This window comes from Aquarana catesbeiana, linkage group LG01 (assembly GCF_042186555.1).
Source record: "Aquarana catesbeiana isolate 2022-GZ linkage group LG01, ASM4218655v1, whole genome shotgun sequence".
NCBI lineage: Eukaryota > Metazoa > Chordata > Amphibia > Anura > Ranidae > Aquarana > Aquarana catesbeiana.
This window is the reverse complement of record NC_133324.1, coordinates 588,269,146-588,289,332: the sequence shown is the minus strand read 5'-3', so window position 1 is coordinate 588,289,332 and position 20,187 is coordinate 588,269,146. Positions and strand designations below refer to the sequence as shown.

The 20,187-nt window shown below is 40.6% G+C and overlaps 1 protein-coding gene across 3 annotated transcripts in view; it reads left to right on the top strand.

Moving 5' to 3' along the window:
* Window positions 1–20,187, top strand: part of BMP2K (BMP2 inducible kinase) — a 271,543-nt gene that overhangs the window by 215,093 nt on the left and 36,263 nt on the right. For all 3 annotated transcript variants that reach the window (XM_073597989.1, XM_073597994.1, XM_073597982.1), the window contains exon 14: window positions 3,400–3,560. In XM_073597989.1, the coding sequence (XP_073454090.1) occupies window positions 3,400–3,560 (161 nt within the window). The remainder of the gene's footprint in view (window positions 1–3,399; window positions 3,561–20,187) is intronic.

Below are 20,187 nucleotides of genomic sequence, written 5' to 3'. Positions count from 1 at the left end.
TTTACCCTCCCGATCTTTCCATGTCACCAAAGGTTTCAGCAGTTTGCAGTGGAGGAACATCACATTGTGGCCCTGTCTTTCAGCCTGTACACAGCTCGCAGAGTGTTCACCAAGGTCCCGCCTCCTGTTCTAGGGTTCCCACGTTCCTGGGGTATCCTGGTTTTAGGGTACCTCAACTACTTCATTTTGAGGGAGCATTCCACTTTGCTACTGAAGATCAAGGTGTCTGTCACAGTTCACACTTTGGAGAGGTTTGAGTGTTTCTGCTTTAATCCCGACACAGTGGTTGGAATAATTATGCTTGTTCCTGAATATGGTCTAGACAAGAATGCTTTTTTCCTCCAGACAAATCTCCTGCTCTGAGGACTCAAGTGAGCTTGCTCAAGACATTCATATCCCTCGATATGCCTTTGCATGAGGGTTCTGAGAAAGATAGTGGCACTCCTTCGAGGCAGGGTCCTTTGCCCAGTTTTATTCTAAGCCTCTCTAACGGAATGTCTTAATGGCATGGGACAGGAGCACACGGTCTTTACATTTCCTGATGATGTTTTTGTTTTTTTTTTAACTTTAAGTTTTTATTGAAAGTTTAAGTTAGTACATGTGAGTAGGCATATGCAGATGCTTAAAAGCATATGTACCAAATAATGCATGGTAAATACAAAGAAAAGAAATGAACAAAATCAAATATCCAAATTGTGTAACACAGCCATTTCAAATTACAGATACAACACAGATGAAGGGTTCCAAAGGGTTAGGTGCTAAGAGCGATTTCCAATGCCTGACAAGTATAGTTCTGTCCGCCAATTTTCTGGTGATGTTAAACCCCAGCAGGAGATTGGTTCTGGACTAGTGGCTCTCCTCATGGATGCTGGAGATAAGAAAATAATTTCTCTTTTTATCCTGGATAGTCTTGAGGACGGACACCAGCCTGCTGGACTGGTGTGAAGTTTTGGACAATCTCTCAGTCAAGGGAACTTGGTTACTGCAGGAGAGGTTGTTGCCCATCAACATCCTGGAGGGTGATTTACCTTGCACTGCTACATGAAAATTTTCAGGCTGATTTTCTCAGCTGTTCACTTTCTCCAGGGAAGTGGGTTTTTCACCCAGAGCTCTACCAATTTACCCTGCTGAAGGCTAGGAAGGCGGCTTCAAGGAAGATTTACAACAGAACTTGGAAATCTTATTTTGCTTGGTGTTAGGCTAGGGGATTTCACCCTTGCAAGTATGTCATGGGTCACATCCTGGCATTTCTCCAGTCTGGAGTTAATCTATGACTGGCCTTGAGTACAATCAAGGGTCAGATTTTGGTCTTGACGGTCCTTTTTTAAAAGACTAATTGATTTTATATTCCTTGGTGTGTGCCTTTGGGCGAGAGGTCAAGTGTATTGTTCCACCAGTTAGGACTCCGTTGACTCCGAAGGTTATTTTTCTGGTTGCCATTATTAAGTATCGGAGCGTATCAGAATGGGCTGCTCTTTCTTGTAGGAAATCATTGCTGGTGCTTCACCGTGGAAAAAAAAGGTTCTACAGCCTCAGCCGTCTTTTTTTTATTCAAGGTGTTTTTCTTTCTTTCCATCTCAACCAGGACATTGTCTTGCCGTCTTTTCGTCCTAAACCTCAGATGACAGAGGACGAGGACCTTTACACTTTGGATGTGTTTCCTGCTATCAGGTGCTACCTGAAATCGACCACTGCAATTTTTCAGCTGAATATCCCTCTTTGTGCTTCCTTAAGGCCCAAGTAACGGTCCTGCAGCTTCCAAATTTACCATCTCTCGATGGATCTTTCGACTTATTTCTCAAGCTTAAGGTCTGAAAAAAAATTAATTCTTCAGTTACAGCTCATTCTACCAGGAGCCTCTGTGCTTTCTGAGCTATTCGTCATCAGGCTTCAGTAGCTCAAGTTTGTAAAGGTGTTCCTTGGTCTTCAATTTATACTTTTATGAAGTTTACCAAGTGGATGTTCAACCTGCTAAAGATGCCACCTTTGGTAGGCAAACTTTGCAGGCTGGTGCATGAGGTTCTAACCTGTTCTGGTTGTTTGGGGCCTGTTGGCTTATTGCCATGTTAAAGTAGTTGTAAAGGCTGAAGATTTTTACCTATACAGGGCAGGTATGTATAACATGTTTGTTATTTAAAAGAAAAAAAAATTCCTTTACAAACGCTTTAATCCCCCCTCATATTCAGTGTTTTGAGGATTAAATATTAATAGTAAATAAATAATGGAAATACCCTGTGTGCTGGGATGTACGACAAAAATATTTGTATTTTTGGTGTACCTGTAAAAATCCTTTTTTGGAGTACATCATAGAGAACAGGGAACCTGCCCCTCTCCCTTTTGTAGTTTATGGCCTGCTACACAAACTGAAGCCTTGCCTAGCATGGAGGGATTGTGCCTATATGCAGCATAACCATCTCCATTAGGAAAGCAAGGTTCCCTGTATCCTTTGATGTATTCCAAGAAAAGGATATGATTGGTAAGCCAAAAATACAATTTTTCACTTACTGAAACCTGTCATTAAGTGAAAAGGGCCCGGTTCACACTGGTGCGTCATACGCTCTGACTTTGAGAGCACGTCGCATGATGTGCATAAATCAATGATCCCCTATGAGGGCCGTCTTAACAGCTCCGACTTGCAGCGGTCCGACTTTGGAAAAAGTTTCCTGTACTTCTTTGGTCCGACTTCCGATTTCAGCCCATTGAATATCATTGAAGTTGTATCCAAGTCGGATTAGCATCTTAACTGATCCGACATGCAACTTGTGCTCAGAGGCAATATTAGCACTGCAAAATGTATTGAAAAAAAAAAACCCTGAATTCATACCAGACCCAAGTTACACTCATCTCAAGTCGGATCCTGTTCACTAAAGTCTGATCGGAAGTTATGGGACTTTCATGTCGGAGTAGTGTCATTCATGCCAGCCTAATTTAGGATTCATTTGTAGTGATACAATTGTAACAAATTTGTTTATTTCATTTATTTTCACTTTTTAGTTTCACTGAAGCAGATGAAAGCCAGGCAAATGGCATTTTCAGCAATTACAGTTTCCATATTTCTTTCATGACAGGTTTGTTTTAAAGTAAACATAGTACGAGAGAAACATGGGGGCTATTATTGCTGAAAACATGAATATTCTAGTTAACCCAGCTGTGAGGGTTAACCCTATGGCATCCAAAACAATTATGCAGATCAGTAAAGGTACCCAAGTCCTACAATTTCTGCCCTGTGTTCTAGTAAAATTAGTGCTGTAAAAGGGTAAGCCTTTTCCATGTTACAACACAAAAGAGGTCAGAATGCTCAAAGCAAAAAATTGTTAGTATGTTGCTGCAGTTCTTTCTTGTTTTGAGTGCCTAGTATATTGTTTCTTATTAAGTTACTAAACGTTATTCTTTCCACAGATCTTTGGGTGTCCCAGAGACGGAGCCTGTATCCAGTTTACCGAAACAGAATACCAACAACCCTCCTGATATGTCTGGCTGGAATCCTTTTGGGGATGACAACTTCTCCAAATTAACAGAGGAAGAGCTGCTGGACAGGGAGTTTGACCTGCTGAGATCAAGTAAGGGACAATTGAAGGCTTATTTTGCTTCACAATAAATTGGACATACAGAACTGTCAGCCAGAGATTGTTCAGGCTCGTGGACCACAGTTAGACTCCAAACTTCTTTCTACGTGTCTGAGGGGCAACATTGTGTCCGGATTAACTGAAAAACAAAATCTGCAAGGAACAACCTTAGATGACATTATAACTGAGGACATTACACAAACACAAGATAAACTATAATGTGCCCTACTTGTCCTCTACTGCATATAATTTTCATGTGTTGTGTCAGACCAGTGATGCCCTTTGACGATGCTTGAAAGGAGAGTTGGTCCTTTTTCACATTATGTTAATGTTTGTAATGCCCATGTTATGCATCTGCCTGTAAAGAGTCACTTTCTTGTTTCTAAAACATAGTTAAATAAACCTGTTCATATCATTCTTTGTTTGTTTTGCTTGAATGTGCCAAAACCATTTACTATCATCTTAGTCTCTCAAGCTGGTTAATATCCGCTTGCACAAACTTATACAGATTGGAAGCCTCTAACGATACAGTAAGAAAAATCCTGCCGTGTTTTCACCTGATATGTTTTGTATTCACTAAAGATGAGCGAATTATTATCAAGAGTGCACTCTGCAATCCATAACACTAAGTTCAAAGCATTTTTCTCTCTTTATTTCTTTTAAATAAGATACCACTTGTGCAACCTAAAAAGTAATTCAGGAATGCTAGTACTCAAACTTGCCAGACTGCTGTAAAAATAGCTGTGAATGGATGGATGCAAGAAGCAGAGCTAAACCCTTTAATGCTTACCACCTCTCCAGCAATGCAATATCCATATGCTCCCTCTCTGGAGCTGACATTTTCTCCTGCTTCTTCTGGATTCTGGGTCTTCAGCCTGCTTAATTGGCTGGGCCGGCACTGAGGTGTGCCAAGAATATACATTTGAATACTCGGGTGATTTTTCTCCTCCATTTAGATGTTTACTCTATTTTTAGGATTAATTTTTCACTACCATGCATATTTTATCTTTTACTTTGTGTCAAGTAATATGTAAGGGGTATGAAAGACCCCCTTACTAGTTCAAGTCCCAAGTAGTAGTATTAGTCAGTATGCCCCTAAGAATCAAGTGGTGGTCTGTAAAATTTGGGCTCCAAAAAAATGAGTCTGATAACATCAGCTTAGTCCAGACAGGTATCGGGTAGTTCTATACTACTGGTGTCACAACCTCCTGTCTGATTAGTGCAGGATACTACTTTATGAGCTGGTGACCTATGGTCTGATGCAAAGTTAAACTTAAAAAAAAAGAAAACACACACACATTCATTGGTGAAAGAATTGGCTTATATAAATACCATTTGAAGTTGCAGAACTACCCAACGTCTTTACGCAAATCTCAGAGTAACTGGAGCATTGATTGCCATTCAAATTATGTAATTAATGAGTTAGTTGCATATAATGCTCTTCCTCATATTTCTGCTCCTCTGCCTCATTTTATGTTACCTGTTTTTACCAGGCTAATGTTTTGAGGGGGTTCCTTGTCCAAGCTCCCACTTTAAGCAATTGCCCAATACTGACAGGTTTATGAGCTATTGTCAACATAGCAGAAGGTATGCATGCTATATCTACAAGATGTGAAGCCAATTTGCCTCCTGTCCTATGGGCTGTTCTAATTGAGAGGAAGTGGGGTTACACCAATAAAAGCAACTCCATTGTGTTGGGAATTATCAGAGAATATCCTCTGGCCATGAATGAGCCTGATCTAAACACAAATGTTTAACTTGGGACAGTTATTCGCTCATCTCTAGTACACACTAACCAGTTTACTCCCATTTGCATGGCATTGTCCTTTCTATGTTTCAGAATCCATTCATAAATTCTAACACAGGTATGTGCAGATGCCAAAAGCTACTTTCCTAATTCACTTATAGTATAATATCTTTACATTGTTTGTTTATAACCTCTAATCAAAACATATTATACAAATTTGTGATATTCCTAATGCAGTGTTTACCAAGGATATGCACCAGTGCACATACTGTATATATCCATAGTTTAGATTTTGCTCTTCTGTAGGTATGAAAAAGAGAGGACAGATAGCTGAGAATTTTTTTTTTTTTTCAAAGTTTAAATTAGCATGGATCCTTTATTGGCCAAACATCACCATGAAAAAACATTCTTACACTTGTGACAACTGGCAATTACTAAAGAGAACATAGTAATGTAGACCAGTTACCATAAGTGTCAACTAAGTGGATGAGTTTAAAAAATAACTGCCTCCTTTTAACGTGCCCCGTGAGCTCACAAAACTCATTTGAGAGTGCACAGTATTTGAAGTCATGTGCTCTGCTCTATGCACACCACAAATCCCAGAGTCCCTAGTCCATCTTGGCAGCGAGCAAGTGGGTAGCTACATTCCTACATTCAGTGGGTACAGTGCATGCGGAAAGAATTCACAGCGCTTCACTTTTTCTTTATTTTGTTATGTTACAGCCTTATTCCAAAATGGATTAAATTCATTATTTTCCTCCAAAATTCTACAAACAATTCCCCATAATGACAACGTGAAAGAAGTTTGTTTGAAATCCTTCCAAATTTCTAAAAAATAAAAAACAAAAAAATCACATGTACATAAGTATTCACAGCCTTTGCCATGACACTCAAAATTAAGCTCAGGTGCATCCTGTTTCCACTGATCATCATTAAGATGTTTCTACAACTTGATTGGCGTCCACCTGTGGTAAATTCAGTTGATTGGACATGATTTGAAAAGGCACACACGTGTCTATATAAGGTCCCACAGTTAACAGTGACTGCTGGAGCACAAAACAAGCCATGAAGTCCTGGGGAAGGGTACAGAAACATTTCTGCAGCATTGACGGTCCCAATGAGCACAGTGGCCTCCACCTTCGGTAAATGGGAAAAGTCTGGAACCACCAGGAATCTTCCTAGAGTGGGTGGCCTGGCCTGGCCTGGAGGCATCAGGGAGAAGGGCCTTAGTCAGGGAGGTGACCAAAAACTGGATGGTCACTCTGACAGAGCTCCAGCGTTTCTCTGTGGAGAGAGGAGAACCTTCCAGACGAACAATCATCCTTGCAGCACTTCACCAATCAGGGCTTGTATGGTAGAGTGGCCAGATGGAAGCCACTCCTCAGTAAAAGGCACAGGACAGCCCACGTGGAGTTTGCCAAAAGGCACCTGAAGGACTCTCAGACCATGAGAAACAAAATTCTCTGGTCTGATGAAACAAAGATTGAACTCTTTGGCCTGAATGGCAATTGTCCTATCTGAAGAAAACCAGGCACTGCTCGTCACCTGGCCAATACCATCCCTACAGTGAAGCATGGTGGTGGCAGCATCATGCTGTGGGGATGTTTTTCAGTGGCAGGAACTGAGAGATGAAACCTGCTCCAGAGCGCTCTGGACCTCCGACTGGGGTGAAGGTTCATTTTCTAACAGGACAACAACCTTAAGCACACAGCCAAGATAACAAAGGAGTGGCTACAGGACAACTCTGTGAATGTCCCTGAGTGGCCCAGACTTGAACCTGATTGCAGTGTTAATTTCGTCAACGAAAACTTTTTCATCATAATTTTCACCAGCGGCATTTTTACAGTGATGAAAAATAAACGAAAAGTACACCACATTTTTGTCCTCTGACGATAATCAATCCGTTTTAGTTAATGAACGAAAACTATAACGAAAATGTGAAGGAGGGACGTTTGCCCTCAGAACTTTCATTTTTCATGGAGCTCCTGCTTCCTCTGGATGGATATATGCCCTCCATGTGCTCCTTACTGTGAAGGCCAGTTATGGGTGTGGGCGGTGACCAGTGTCTTGTTTCCTCTGGATGGAGCCCGGCATTTGTAGATAGGCGGATGTCCACAGAAAGGTTAGACTATCAATGTCTGTTATCTGCAGCATGAAGGAGGATGTTCTATTAGGATGGTGGGGGCTTGGCTGTGTAGTTAACCCTCTCAAACACTGCCACACACTCACATGTTATACTGATATATGAAGGAGACATACTCCTTGTCAATGGGCTTCATCGCTTGTCCGCTACGGGAGAGCACACTGTCTGATCTGTGCAGGATTAACCCTTTTGCTGTCAGAGCTGTTTTTTCACCCATGCTTAAAAAATCAATTTAGGCCTGAAGATTACATAAACACCATAAACACTCGGATTTAATTTTCATTTGTTAACGAAAACGGATTGATTTTCGTCATAGTTTTCGTCAGAGGACGAAAATGTGGTGTACTTTACGTTTCATTTTCTTTACTGTAAAAATGCCGCTGGACAAAATTATGATGAAAACGTTATATATTTTCTTAAAGCAGACAAGTTCATGTAAATGTGCACTGCATGGTGGCATCATCACACAGAGTTTTTATTGTTATTTTTTTATTTTACCGTTACACTTCTGTCAAAAAAAGCAATAGTCTTGTAACAAAACTTGGTTTACCTTAAATTCCTTATATAACGACTAAATCTGTGTCACGTTCAAACCTTAATGCCATAAATATCAACTTATTAGATTTTTCACTCCAGGAGTATATAAGGAGTTTGGCAATTGTAGAAAAATGCTTAAATACTGTATTATAATGTAACTAAACCCATTCGATTTTAGTTGACTAAAATGTACTGGAGATTTATTCAACTAAATACCCGTACAACTAAAACCAAAACACTTGCAGAAGACTAAAATGGGACTAAAACTAAAATGCCATTTTAGTTCTAAGGCTAAAACTAAATTGAAATTTGCTGCCAAAATTACCACTGCCTGATTGAACATCTCTGGAGTGATCTGAAAATGGCTGTGCACCGACGCTCCCTATCCAACCTGATGGAGCTTGAGAGGTCCTGCAAAGAAGAATGGGAGAAACTGCCAAAAAATAAGTGTGCCAAGCTTGTAGCATCATACTCAAAAATACTTGAGGCTGTAATTGGTGCCAAAGGTACTTCAACAAAGTATTGAGCAAAGGCTGTGGATACTTATGTACATGTTATTTTTTAATTTTTTAAATACATTTGCATAGATTTCAAACAAACTTTCACGTTGTCATTATGGGGTATTTGTAGAATTTTGAGGAAAATAATTAATTTAATCCATTTTGGAATAAGGCTGTAACATAACCAAATGTGGAAAAAGTGAAGCGCTGTGAATACTTTCCGGATGCACTGTACATGGAGAACGAACAAAGCCATCCTCTAACAGCAAGTCAGATCACAGCACCTTAAAAAATATAAATAAATAAAATTTGGAAGAGACTGAGATCAAAAGAAGGTACTTTTTGAGTTAAAATTACACACTTGAATAGATTTTTAAACCGAGTTTATTCTCACTTTAAAGACGTTGTTGTAGTGGTTTTTACAAGTTTGATAATTGGACTGTGCACTGGGTAGAAAAGTGCAAACTCAACTCAGACTAAAGGACATCAAGAATGGACATTCAACTGGCCTTCCTGAAAATTCATAGCTGTATATAGAGGGAAGAATTGTTAGTTTTTACAGGGTTTGCATGTTAAGAGTGCATATTATTTGGAAAAACTAAGTGAAGGGCAGAGCACTCATGCTCCCACAACAGCCACATGATGTCAAACTATGGAGGTCTGTATGAAGGGAAGTTTATACCATGCTTGGTTGCTGGAAAAATGTAAAGAACATATGTGATTTATAACCAAATCGAAAGCATGGATTGGAATATCCTATTAGGTCATTACTATGTAACACAATGAATTAAAATGGATTTTTGACTTACCAGCAAAATTAATTTCCTGAAGTACAAGAATGGATCCTGTGGCATCATTAGGGCATCCGCTGCGAAGGGCTTAAAAGACCTCCGTATAGAGGGCCCAACTAGACCACACAGATATCGCTTCAGGCTGCACAGGCACAATGCAGTGCCAGTGATTAAGAAGGTGAATAATGCAACAGCAAAACAAATAAATGGCACCAGAAGTCTATTAACCCTGGCCATCTTGGACTGCTTGACTGTGGCACCAAATGAGTGGACAGCGGTCTTTTCACACCCAAAAATGGGCACTCTGCGTGAGCTTAAGGGGCTTCCGCCCTGTACTCATCACTCCGATAGCAGGAATAAGGGGGTTTTACCCCTCCATGGAGAGACATACCCCCAGGGGTCTCCAGAGACTGGGTACCCACAACAGGATCCAGTGCAAAGTAACATTACAGACCGGCCCCTCATATTCCATCAGGCAAGGTTCGGGTGCAATCCCTCAAGGCTCTGCAGAGGAGTCCACCGAAGCTGCATAAAACGCTGCAGTGGCTGTGATGCAGTTGAGTGATGAAGAAATCATCCAGTGAAAAAGAGGAAAAGTATACTTCCATTAACCACTTGCCACCCGGGTCAATTCTTTCTTTCTCACATTCACACATACAAGTAAAAAACAGCATTTTATTGCTAGAAAATTACGTAAAACCCCCCAAAACATGATATATTTTCTGAAAGGAAAGGCCTGGAGAATAAAATGGTCATTGTTGCAATTTTTTATGTCTCGCACTTTATCAAACACAAATATTCAGGAAAAATATTATTTTAGTGCACAGAAACATAATACTGTATAATATCCAATATTTTGGTCAAATAGAAAAGATGATATTACATCGAGTAAATAGATGCCTAACATAACACTTTCAAATTGTGCATGCCTGTGGAATGATGACAAACAATGGTACATTAAATTATTCATGGGTGACACTTTAAAAGCCTTTACAGGTTACCAATTTAGAGATAAACATGAAGTCTGGTGCTAGAATTATTGCTCTCACGCTAACATTTTGCAGCGACACATCACGTGCGTGCGGGACCTATGTGGGTGTTTGCATTTGCTCATAAACAAGCTGGGATGGGGATGCTTAACATTTTTATTTTTTTTTTTTACACTGTTTCTATATATTTTTTTTCTTTTCTTTATATTATTGATATCACAAGGGATGAACAACATCCCTTGTGACAGCATGGGTGTGACCGGTACTCTTTATGGAGAGAGCTGGGGTTTTTAGACCCCAGCTCTCTCCTCTGCCCTTCGCTTTGGAGGGCATCTAGTAAAACTGAAACCGAAAGCGATGAAATCCTCATCGCTTTTGGTTTCATATAATATATAGAGATAATCAAGGAACAGATGTTTCGCCTTCTTCTCTATGGTAAGCCAGCCCAACCGCCCACATCAAGGTGCACCCTATAAACAGATTTGGACAGCTGCATAGCCGCTCAGATCACTTTTACATTAGAGAGTCACAGAAATAGTTTCATGACAGGAAGTTGTTATCAATGCTTCCCACCCAGGACATATTTACATGTATGGTGGATGGGAAGCGGTTAATGAAGGTAAGTGAAAAATGTAAACAATTAAATGTGAACAATTGGTGCGCTACTATCAAACCAAAGTTAAATGCACAGTGCTGTTTAAATAAATTAATGTAAATAAATAAGTGCAATGTGAAAATAAGTGCAATGTAAAAATAAATGAATATACTGTGTTAAATAGACACCTCCATATATGAATTAGATAGCAAAAAAATGGGTAGTAACCTCCAAATGTGTCCGCTGAGAAGATGTCAAATACAGTAAAAACACACTGCTTAGGATGTTAATATGCACTTCCAAATAAACTTGGCACAAGAAATCTCTATGTAGGAAATCTCTATATACTGCACATACATATGCCGATCAGTTGTTTCAATCAGTGGATTAGGTAGTAAGAAAAAACCTCCACCCTTCAGGTGTCTTGTTCGCTCCTAGAATGTCCTTTTCTCAATCCCCAGAATCTGGTAGCTGTTACTATTTTCCCAGGATACCGATCTCAAACGAGAAAAAAGGAAACAAAACTCATCGCGCAACAATGTATCCAGCTTCAACTGAGCATGAGTTTTGTTTCCTTTTTTCTCGTTTGAGATCGGTATCCTGGGAAAATAGTAACAGCTACCAGTATATAGAGATTTCCTACATAGAGATTTCTTGTGCCAAGTTTATTTGGAAATACATATCAACATCCTAAGCAGTGTGTTTTTACTGTATTTGTCATCTTCTCAGCAGACACATTTGGAGGTTACTACCCATTTTTTTGCTATCTTATTCAACACATTATATTCATTTATTTATTTTTACATTGCACTTACCGTATTTATCGGCGTATAACACGCACCCCAAGTTTAGGAGGGAATTTTAAGGAAAATAAACTTTTAGGAGGGAAGTTTAAGGGAAAAAAACTTACATTTAAATGCCCATCATTGCAGCCTTCTCAGTGCAGCCTTGTCAGTGCAGCCTTCCCCAGTGTCCAGTGCAGCCTTATCCCAGTGCAGCCTTGCCCCAGTGCAGCCTTGCCCTAGTGCAGCCTTGCAGCTCGCAGTTTGAAAATGGCGCCGCTCCCCTGCGATCCTGTGATCCCCTGCGATCCTGAGCTTCAAAATCGCCGACCGCAATTGGAAAATGGCGCCGCCGGCGCCGAAATACACAGAGCCGGTCCTCGGCTCTTCTCGGCGGCTCTTGTTCCCTTTCGGCTCCACTCGTAGTCCTGCCCGGGATGGGCGCGACTGTGAGAGGAGCTATCCGAACCTAGCCGAGTACACTCAGCTAGGTTCGGGCGGCGCTCCAGTGAAGCCGAAAGTGGCCGAGAAGAGCCGAGGACCGGCTCTGTGTATTTCGGCGCCAGCGGCGCCATTTTCAAATCGCGATCAGCGATTTTGAAACTCAGGATCGCAGGGGATCGGCGTATAACACGCACCCGCGATTTTCCCCTGATTTTAAGGGGAAAAAAGTGCGTGTTATACGCCGATAAATACGGTATTTATTTACATTAATTTATTTAAACAGCACTGTGCATTTAACTTTGGTTTGATAGTAGCGCACCAATTGTTCACATTTAATTGTTTACATTTTTCACTTATTTTTTACAGTGTGGGAGCACTTATATTGGTTGCAGCTGTCTTCATTTAGGTATCTTTTTAAGTTCATCTTAGGTTTTAATCATATCAGCGCTTTAGTATTTAATATTTTATTTTGGTTAATGAAGGTACTCTTCCCTCGGTATAGGGGAAAAAGTCCATCACCTAAGGACACTAGCAAAAAATTGATGCTAGCTGGGTATGAGAGGGGTTATATAGAAGACGTTCCTGCAGCCTTTCTTTTTGCCAGTGTCCAATCATCTGCATGTACTGTACTTGTATAATCTGGAAATCAGCTATTTCCCAATAAGAAATAATCAGCTTAGGTGTTTTGCTTCATCTGTAAAATGGCGCTTTGAAAATTGGATTGTTTCAAAGTGAGCAACTGTCTTTTTGTTGCCTGTGAATACTTTGCATCAAGCCACACAAGGAGAAAATTTCCATGGGAACACCTGTAACATCTGTTTGTGAGGACCTGTTCGCACTATAGTGGAGAGCTGTGTTTTTTTGTAGAAGAAAAAATGCAGCTCTCTGCAAGGGCACAAAGAAAACAATGGTTTTGTGCCCCCTTTGCACTTCCTCACAGCCGTCACCTTTGGAGCAGAGTGGTGCCAAAAGCGGCAACACTGCTGCAGTGCTCCACAGGTGAACTTAGCCAAAACGTACAGAAAACTCCTGCAGCTGTGGACAGGAGGGGGTGATTAGTGTGAGAGGAATACTCCTACTTTGTAAAGATTTTGTCTTACTTCCTGTTGTGTATTCAGGACAGGAAGAGAAGAGGGATCTCTCTAATACAGGGTTAGACAACCTGGGGCCCTCCAGCTGTTGTGGAACTACATTTCCCATGAGGCATTGCAAGGCTGGCAGTTACAATTACTCCCAGAGGCATAATGGGACTTGTAGTTCTGCAACAGCTGGAGGGCCCCAGGTTGCCTACCCCTGCTCTAATCTAAAACTGAAATATTAAAAAGTTTTGGCTATACGTGCAGCTTAAAGGTGACATGACTAGAAACACTACCTAAACACTTTTTTTTAATATATATTTAAGCTAATTGTACATATCTACTCTTGATCTCAGTGGGCTGGTTTTTGCATGCCATGCTCTGACTTGTGTATCACTGTCTGGCATGTAATGGTGATCTTCACTAATTGTAGTGATCGTTATCTGAAAGAAAGAGCTTATTAGTGTCCCACTGGCTTCCTAGCTCTATTACTGCTTATAGGTAAGAATAGAAAAGGCTGGATACTGATGATATTTCCCAATGTCAGTGCGTGCCCTCTCAGCAGTTAATCCAAAAGGAGAAAGAAAATTAATTCTTAAGTTAGGGAAAATAGAAGGGTAATAACCCTAAAACCGCTTTAAAGGAGATGGTGGGATGAACAACCCCGTCATCAGGATGAGAAGCATGAGAGAGCCTATAGGAGTTTTGGGGGTGTGATAGCAAAGTAAACCTGCCTAACCAGTTATGACATATACATTGTATAATTCTAAGAATCATAAATGCAAAGGCAAACTCCTCTGCAGAGGAACTTGGCGTAAAAATGCTAGTACAAACACTAGGAATATTAGTTTAATAGAAATGAAGAAGAGGGAGTGATGTAAGCAGGCTTCCTCAGAAGACTGCAGTTTAGATATGAAAGAGGACCTACAAACCTGTACCTTCAAATATCCTGGTCCCATGAAGGTCTCCAGCACTATCCTTTAGGGAATTAACCACTTCCGGACCGGCTCACGATGATGTACGTTGGCAATTTGAAGAGGGATCTTGTTATGGCAGCAGCTAGCTACCATAACCCCGGTATCCTCTTCTTCAATGAGCGGTCCGGTTTCAGATAAAAGTGGTTTCAGCAGCGGATTTGCCGCAAGATCACTTTTATCGGCGGCAGGAGAGGGCCCCCCCCCACACTGCTCTCCGGTGCCCTCCATCGCTTACCGGAGCCGCCAGCAATCCTTCTCCCTGTTAGATATGGAGATGAGTGAGGGAAAGATGGCCCCCACCCATCTCCATACCATTGCGGGGTGGAAGTGACATCAAAACGTCACTTCCGCCCATAGCTCCTAAAGCCATAGCTTTTAACGCGCCCCATCCCGCCGAGCTTGCGTGCAGAAACGAGCGCATACTTGAGTAGTGCCCGCATATGAAAGTGGTGTTCAAACCACACATGTGCGGTATCACCGCGATCGTTAGAGCAAGAGCAATAATTCTAGCCCTAGACCTCCTCTGTAACTCAAAACATGCAACCTGTAGAATTTTTTAAATGTCGCCTATAGAGATTTTTAAGGGTAAATGTTTGTCGCCATTCCACGAGCGGGCGCAATTTTGAAGCGGTACATGTGGGGTATCAATTTATTCAGCGTAACATTATCTTTCGCAATATAAAAAAATTAATTGGGCTTTACTGAGGTCTTATTTTTTTAATGCAAAAAAGTGTATTTTTTCCCTAAAAAGTGCGCTTGTAAGACTGCTGCGCAAATACGGAGTGACAGAAAGTATTGCAACGACCGCCATTTTATTCTCTAGGGTGTTAGAAGAAAAATATATAATGTTTGGGGGTTCTAAGTAATTTTCTAGCAAAAAAAAACTGTTTTTAACTTGTAAATACCAAATCTCAGAAAGAGGCTCGGTCCTTAAGTGGTTAAGGGAATTCTGCAGAGGGGTAACAGAGTGTCCTGGCTGATGACCCTTCAGGGAAATGCATGACTTATTTTCTTCCTTGCAAGGAAGAAGGAAGGTACACTCAAATGCAGAATTCCTCGCTCTTCAAGGTGGGGAACTTCAGATGTGGCAATTTTGAGGCCAATACCTTGACTCCAGGAAGAGTAAACTGTTTAGTCAAGAAAGAGGTACTCAACACTATTGAGTGTAGGAAATAGATCAGCCAATCATATACCTGGCAAGTTCACAATGTGTCCGGAGGTGATTTAGCAACCTCCAGATGAGATCCAACAGAGATCTGATAACATAATAAAAAAAAAACAACCAACCGAAATCCGTCTCTGACCTGAAACTGTTCTATAAAAACCGAATCAAGGATAAAGCATAAGGATTAGGAGAACACTGCCAGGATGGTGATAGTGGATAATTCCCACCCTGGTGAGAATCTAGTAATAGACCGCAAGACTTATTCATCTGATGGACCAACTTGTTGCCTGTTCAAATTTCACATTCTCTAACTTGGAGGAAGAATTAAGGGCAAGCACAAAAAGAGGGACAACATTAAATGGAAGTCCTCAAAAATCCATAGATCCTTAAAGGTTAGGGGCAAAGGTCCACAGTGAATATAAACAATAGGGCCCTAAGCTTAGCACAAAGTGCAAGCAATTAGGACACAAACTCTGTTTTATGAAGGACATAAGGGTCAGTGCCATGGGAAGGATCCAAAACAAATCATAGACCTAGGGCATTGGTTACAAACCTGGGGTATATGCTAGGACTTGCCATGTGAGTCATGCTGTCAGCACCAGCAATGCCAGAGCTAAAAAAGCAGGGGGCCTACGCTGGGGAGGAAAAGAGAGTGGGGAGGTGGTGTGGGCTGTGCTTTCTCCTCTGTCCTGTAATGCATGACATCTAAACACAGGCTACTTCCACAGATTCTTGCCGCTGACTGCTGGATTTGAGAGTATGAGCTTTCAATTCTCTGCCTTTACTCACCATATTTTAATATTATTTTTATATGTGTAGGATCATAATCCCATGCTACACTTGGACAGCCATGGTATCCCCAAGCTTTGCTTGGATTTTTTCTTTGAGTTTAGGATAGTCCTTGGCATCCTGAGGTTACTGGTCAAAGTAGGTCTTTTGGAGTGCTAGCACATCCATCCATTGCTCTTTAAGCAGTTTGTCCTGTTCAGTGACTTGCTCAGAGATGCAAAGGTAGGCTTCCATATCATCCCCAATTTCTGCAATTGCTCCTGTGTCACCATCTGCCTCTCTAACATGGTTTAAAACTGCTGCTGAAGCAAAAGGTTCACTTGCTGTTTTCTCTTTAAAGAGATATAGCAATAATAGTGTAGCGCTCAAAAATTATGAAAGCGTGAAAAATGTATTTGAATTACACCACTAAGACAATTGGTATAAAGAAAATAACATAACAAATCTTGAAGAAAGTGCTTGATCATGTAGTGCAGTCAAGAGTAAGGTTGGCACACTTACCAGATGAGGTGGACACATGTACCATACAGCACATGGGTCAAACAGGCATGATGAGGGCTCGGCCTCAATGTAGTGATCCGTCACACCCCAGATGTGTCACTTTTAAAGAACAAGCTTGTTTTTATCTACATTTCTGTAAGTGTGAACCCCTCTTTTTTTAAAAATAAAAGATCTTACGCCATTATGTTACGTGGATCCATTTGTCTTTCATGTTCAGTGCCAATGGAATGACTTAATACTTGCTGTATGCTTTGGAGTTCATTCGTTTGAAGTTTGATCTTCCATCATCTATCCTTGAGGTCCACTTTCCATCTACTGCTTCACTTACAGATCACTACATTGAGGCCGAGTCCTCATCATGCCTGTTTGACCCATATGCTGTTTGGTACATGTGTCCACCTCATCTGGTAAGCGTGCCAACCTTAGGCAGGCCATACATGGGTCGAATTTCAAAAGAATTTTCTTTTGGAAATATTATCTAAGAATTTTTGTTTGTATTTCGCACCATTAGTGGGCTGCAGCAACGGCCGATTTTCGTGCAGCAATCAAATTTTAGTAATCGGACAAGTTGGAAATTTTTTGAAAAACTAACGATTTTCTAATCAATGATGGGAGAATCGTGCGAGAAATGTATTCGAAAAAGAAATGCGCATGCGCAAGAAAAGAAAATTCCCGGAAAGAAAAGAAGATTGCCTTGCCAGCCACAAAAATTCTTTTCTGTAGCAACGTGAGGTGAAATTGAAGGCTTGGTTGGCCGAATTTTGAAATCAATGGTGGCACCATCGGATCACAAAACGCACAAATTTTCTGTTTTTCAAAAGAAAATTCTTTCGAATGGCCAGCCTTACTCTTTTGACTGCACTTCATGAGCACTTTCTTCAAGATTTGTCACCTTAAATTTTATACTTGTGTTGATGTTTACTCACACCGTCATGGTATATTCAATCAAGATGGACTTGACATGTTATGTTATTTTCTTTATACAAATTGTCTTAGTGGTGTATTTCAAATGTTTTAACATTTTTCACATTTTCATAATTTTTGAGCGCTACTCTATTATATATATTTGTTGTTTCACTTTGTGTCTAGTGGAGTGTTGGCCGCTCACCCATTTTTCAATGCGCAATTTTTTTTTCTTTTTATTTCTCTTTAAAGAGGCCTGGCAGGCTACATTCAGCTGTTGCATCTGCTGAGTGGTTAAGTGGTTAGTCTCTTGTTAGTTAGCATTTGGCAATATGAGCTGTTTTACAAGCTCCCCCATTTTGTTCAACAATAGGTGTCTGTCTCTTTAACCACTTGAGCCCCGGACCATTATGCTGCCTAAGGACCAGAGGTCTTTTTCCAATTTGGCACTGCGTCGCTTTAACTGCTAATTGCGCGGTCATGCAATGCTGTACCCAAACGAAATTTGCGTCCTTTTCTTCCCACAAATAGAGCTTTCTTTTGATGGTATTTGATCACCTCTGCAGTTTTTATTTTTTGCACTATAAACGGAAAAAGACCGAAAATTTTGAAAAAAAATGATATTTTCTACTTTTTGTTATAAAAAAAATCCAATAAACTAAATTTTAGTCATACATTTAGGCCAAAATGTATTCGGCCACATGTCTTTGGTAAAAAAAATGTCAATAAGCATATATTTATTGGTTTGCGCAAAAGTTATAGCGTCTACAAACTAGGGTACATTTTCTGTAATTTACACAGCTTTTAGTTTATGACTGCCTATGTCATTTCTTGAGGTGCTAAAATGGCAGGGCAGTACAAAACCCCCCCAAATGACCCCATTTTGGAAAGTAGACACCCCAAGGAAATTGCTAAGAGGCATGTTGAACCCATTGAATATTTATTTTTTTGTCCCAAGTGATTGAATAATGACAAAAAAAAAAAAAAATATTTACAAAAAGTTGTCACTAAATGATATATTGCTCACACAGGCCATGGGCCTATGTGGAATTGCACCCCAAAATACATTCAGCTGCTTCTCCTGAGTATGGGGATACCACATGTGTGGGACTTTTTGGGAGCTTAGCCGCGTACGGGGCCCCGAAAACCAAGCACCGCCTTCAGGATTTCTAAGGGTGTAAATTTTTGATTTCACTCTTCACTGCCTATCACAGTTTCGGAGGCCATGGAATGCCCAGGTGGCACAAAACCCCCCCAAATGACCCCATTTTGGAAAGTAGACACCCCAAGCTATTTGCTGAGAGGCATATTGAGTCCATGGAATATTTTATATTTTGACACAAGTTGCGGGAAAGTGACACTTTTTTTTTTTTTTTTTGCACAAAGTTGTCACTAAATGATATATTGCTCACACAGGCCATGGGCATATGTGGAATTGCACCCCAAAATACATTTAGCTGCTTCTCCTGAGTATGGGGATACCACATGTGTGGGACTTTTTGGGAGCCTAGCCGCGTACGGGGCCCCGAAAACCAAGCACCGCCTTCAGGATTTCTAAGGGTGAAAATTTTTGATTTCACTCTTCACTGCCTATCACAGTTTCGGAGGCCATGGAATGCCCAGGTGGCACAAAACCCCCCCAAATGACCCCATTTTGCAAAGTAGACACCCCAAGCTATTTGCTGAGAGGCATGGTAAGTATTTTGCAGCTCTCATTTGTTTTTGAAAATGAAGAAAGACAAGAAAAAACTTTTTTTTTTTTCTTTTTTCAATTTTCAAAACTTTGTGACAAAAAGTGAGGTCTGCAAAATACTCGCTATACCTCTCAGCAAATAGCTTTGGATGTCTACTTTCCAAAATGGGGTCATTTGGGGGGGTTTTGTGCCACCTGGGCTTTCCATGGCCTCCGAAACTGTGATAGGCAGTGAAGAGTGAAATCAAAAATTCACGCCCTTAGAAAGCCTGAAGGCGGTGCTTGGTTTTCGGGGTCCCATACGCGGCTAGGCTCCCAAAAAGTCTCACACATGTGGTATCCCCGTACTCAGAAGAAGCAGCAGAATGTATTTTGGGGTGTAATTTCACATATTCCCATGGCATGTTTGAGCAATATATCATTTAGTGACAACTTTGTGCAAAAAAAAAAAAAATAAAAAATTTGTCTCTTTCCCGCAACTTGTGTCGCAATATAAAATATTCCATGGACTCGACATGCCTCTCAGCAAATAGCTTGGGGTGTCTACTTTCCAAAATGGGGTCATTTGGGGGGGTTTTGAACTGTCCTGGCATTTTATGCACAACATTTAGAAGCTTATGTCACACATCACCAACTCTTCTAACCACTTGAAGACAAAGCCCTTTCTGACACTCATTGTTTACATGAAAAAGTTTTTTTTTTTTTGCAAAAAAATTACTTTGAACCCCCAAACATTATATATTTTTTTAAAGCAAATGCCCTACAGATTAAAATGGTGGGTGTTTCATTTTTTTTTTTCACACAGTATTTGCGCAGCGATTTTTCAAACGCATTTTTTTGGAAAAAAACACACTTTTTTAAATTTTAATGCACTAAAACACACTATATTGCCCAAATGTTTGATGAAATAAAAAAGATGATCTTAGGCCGAGTACATGGATACCAAACATGACATGCTTTAAAATTGCGCACAAACGTGCAGTGGCAAC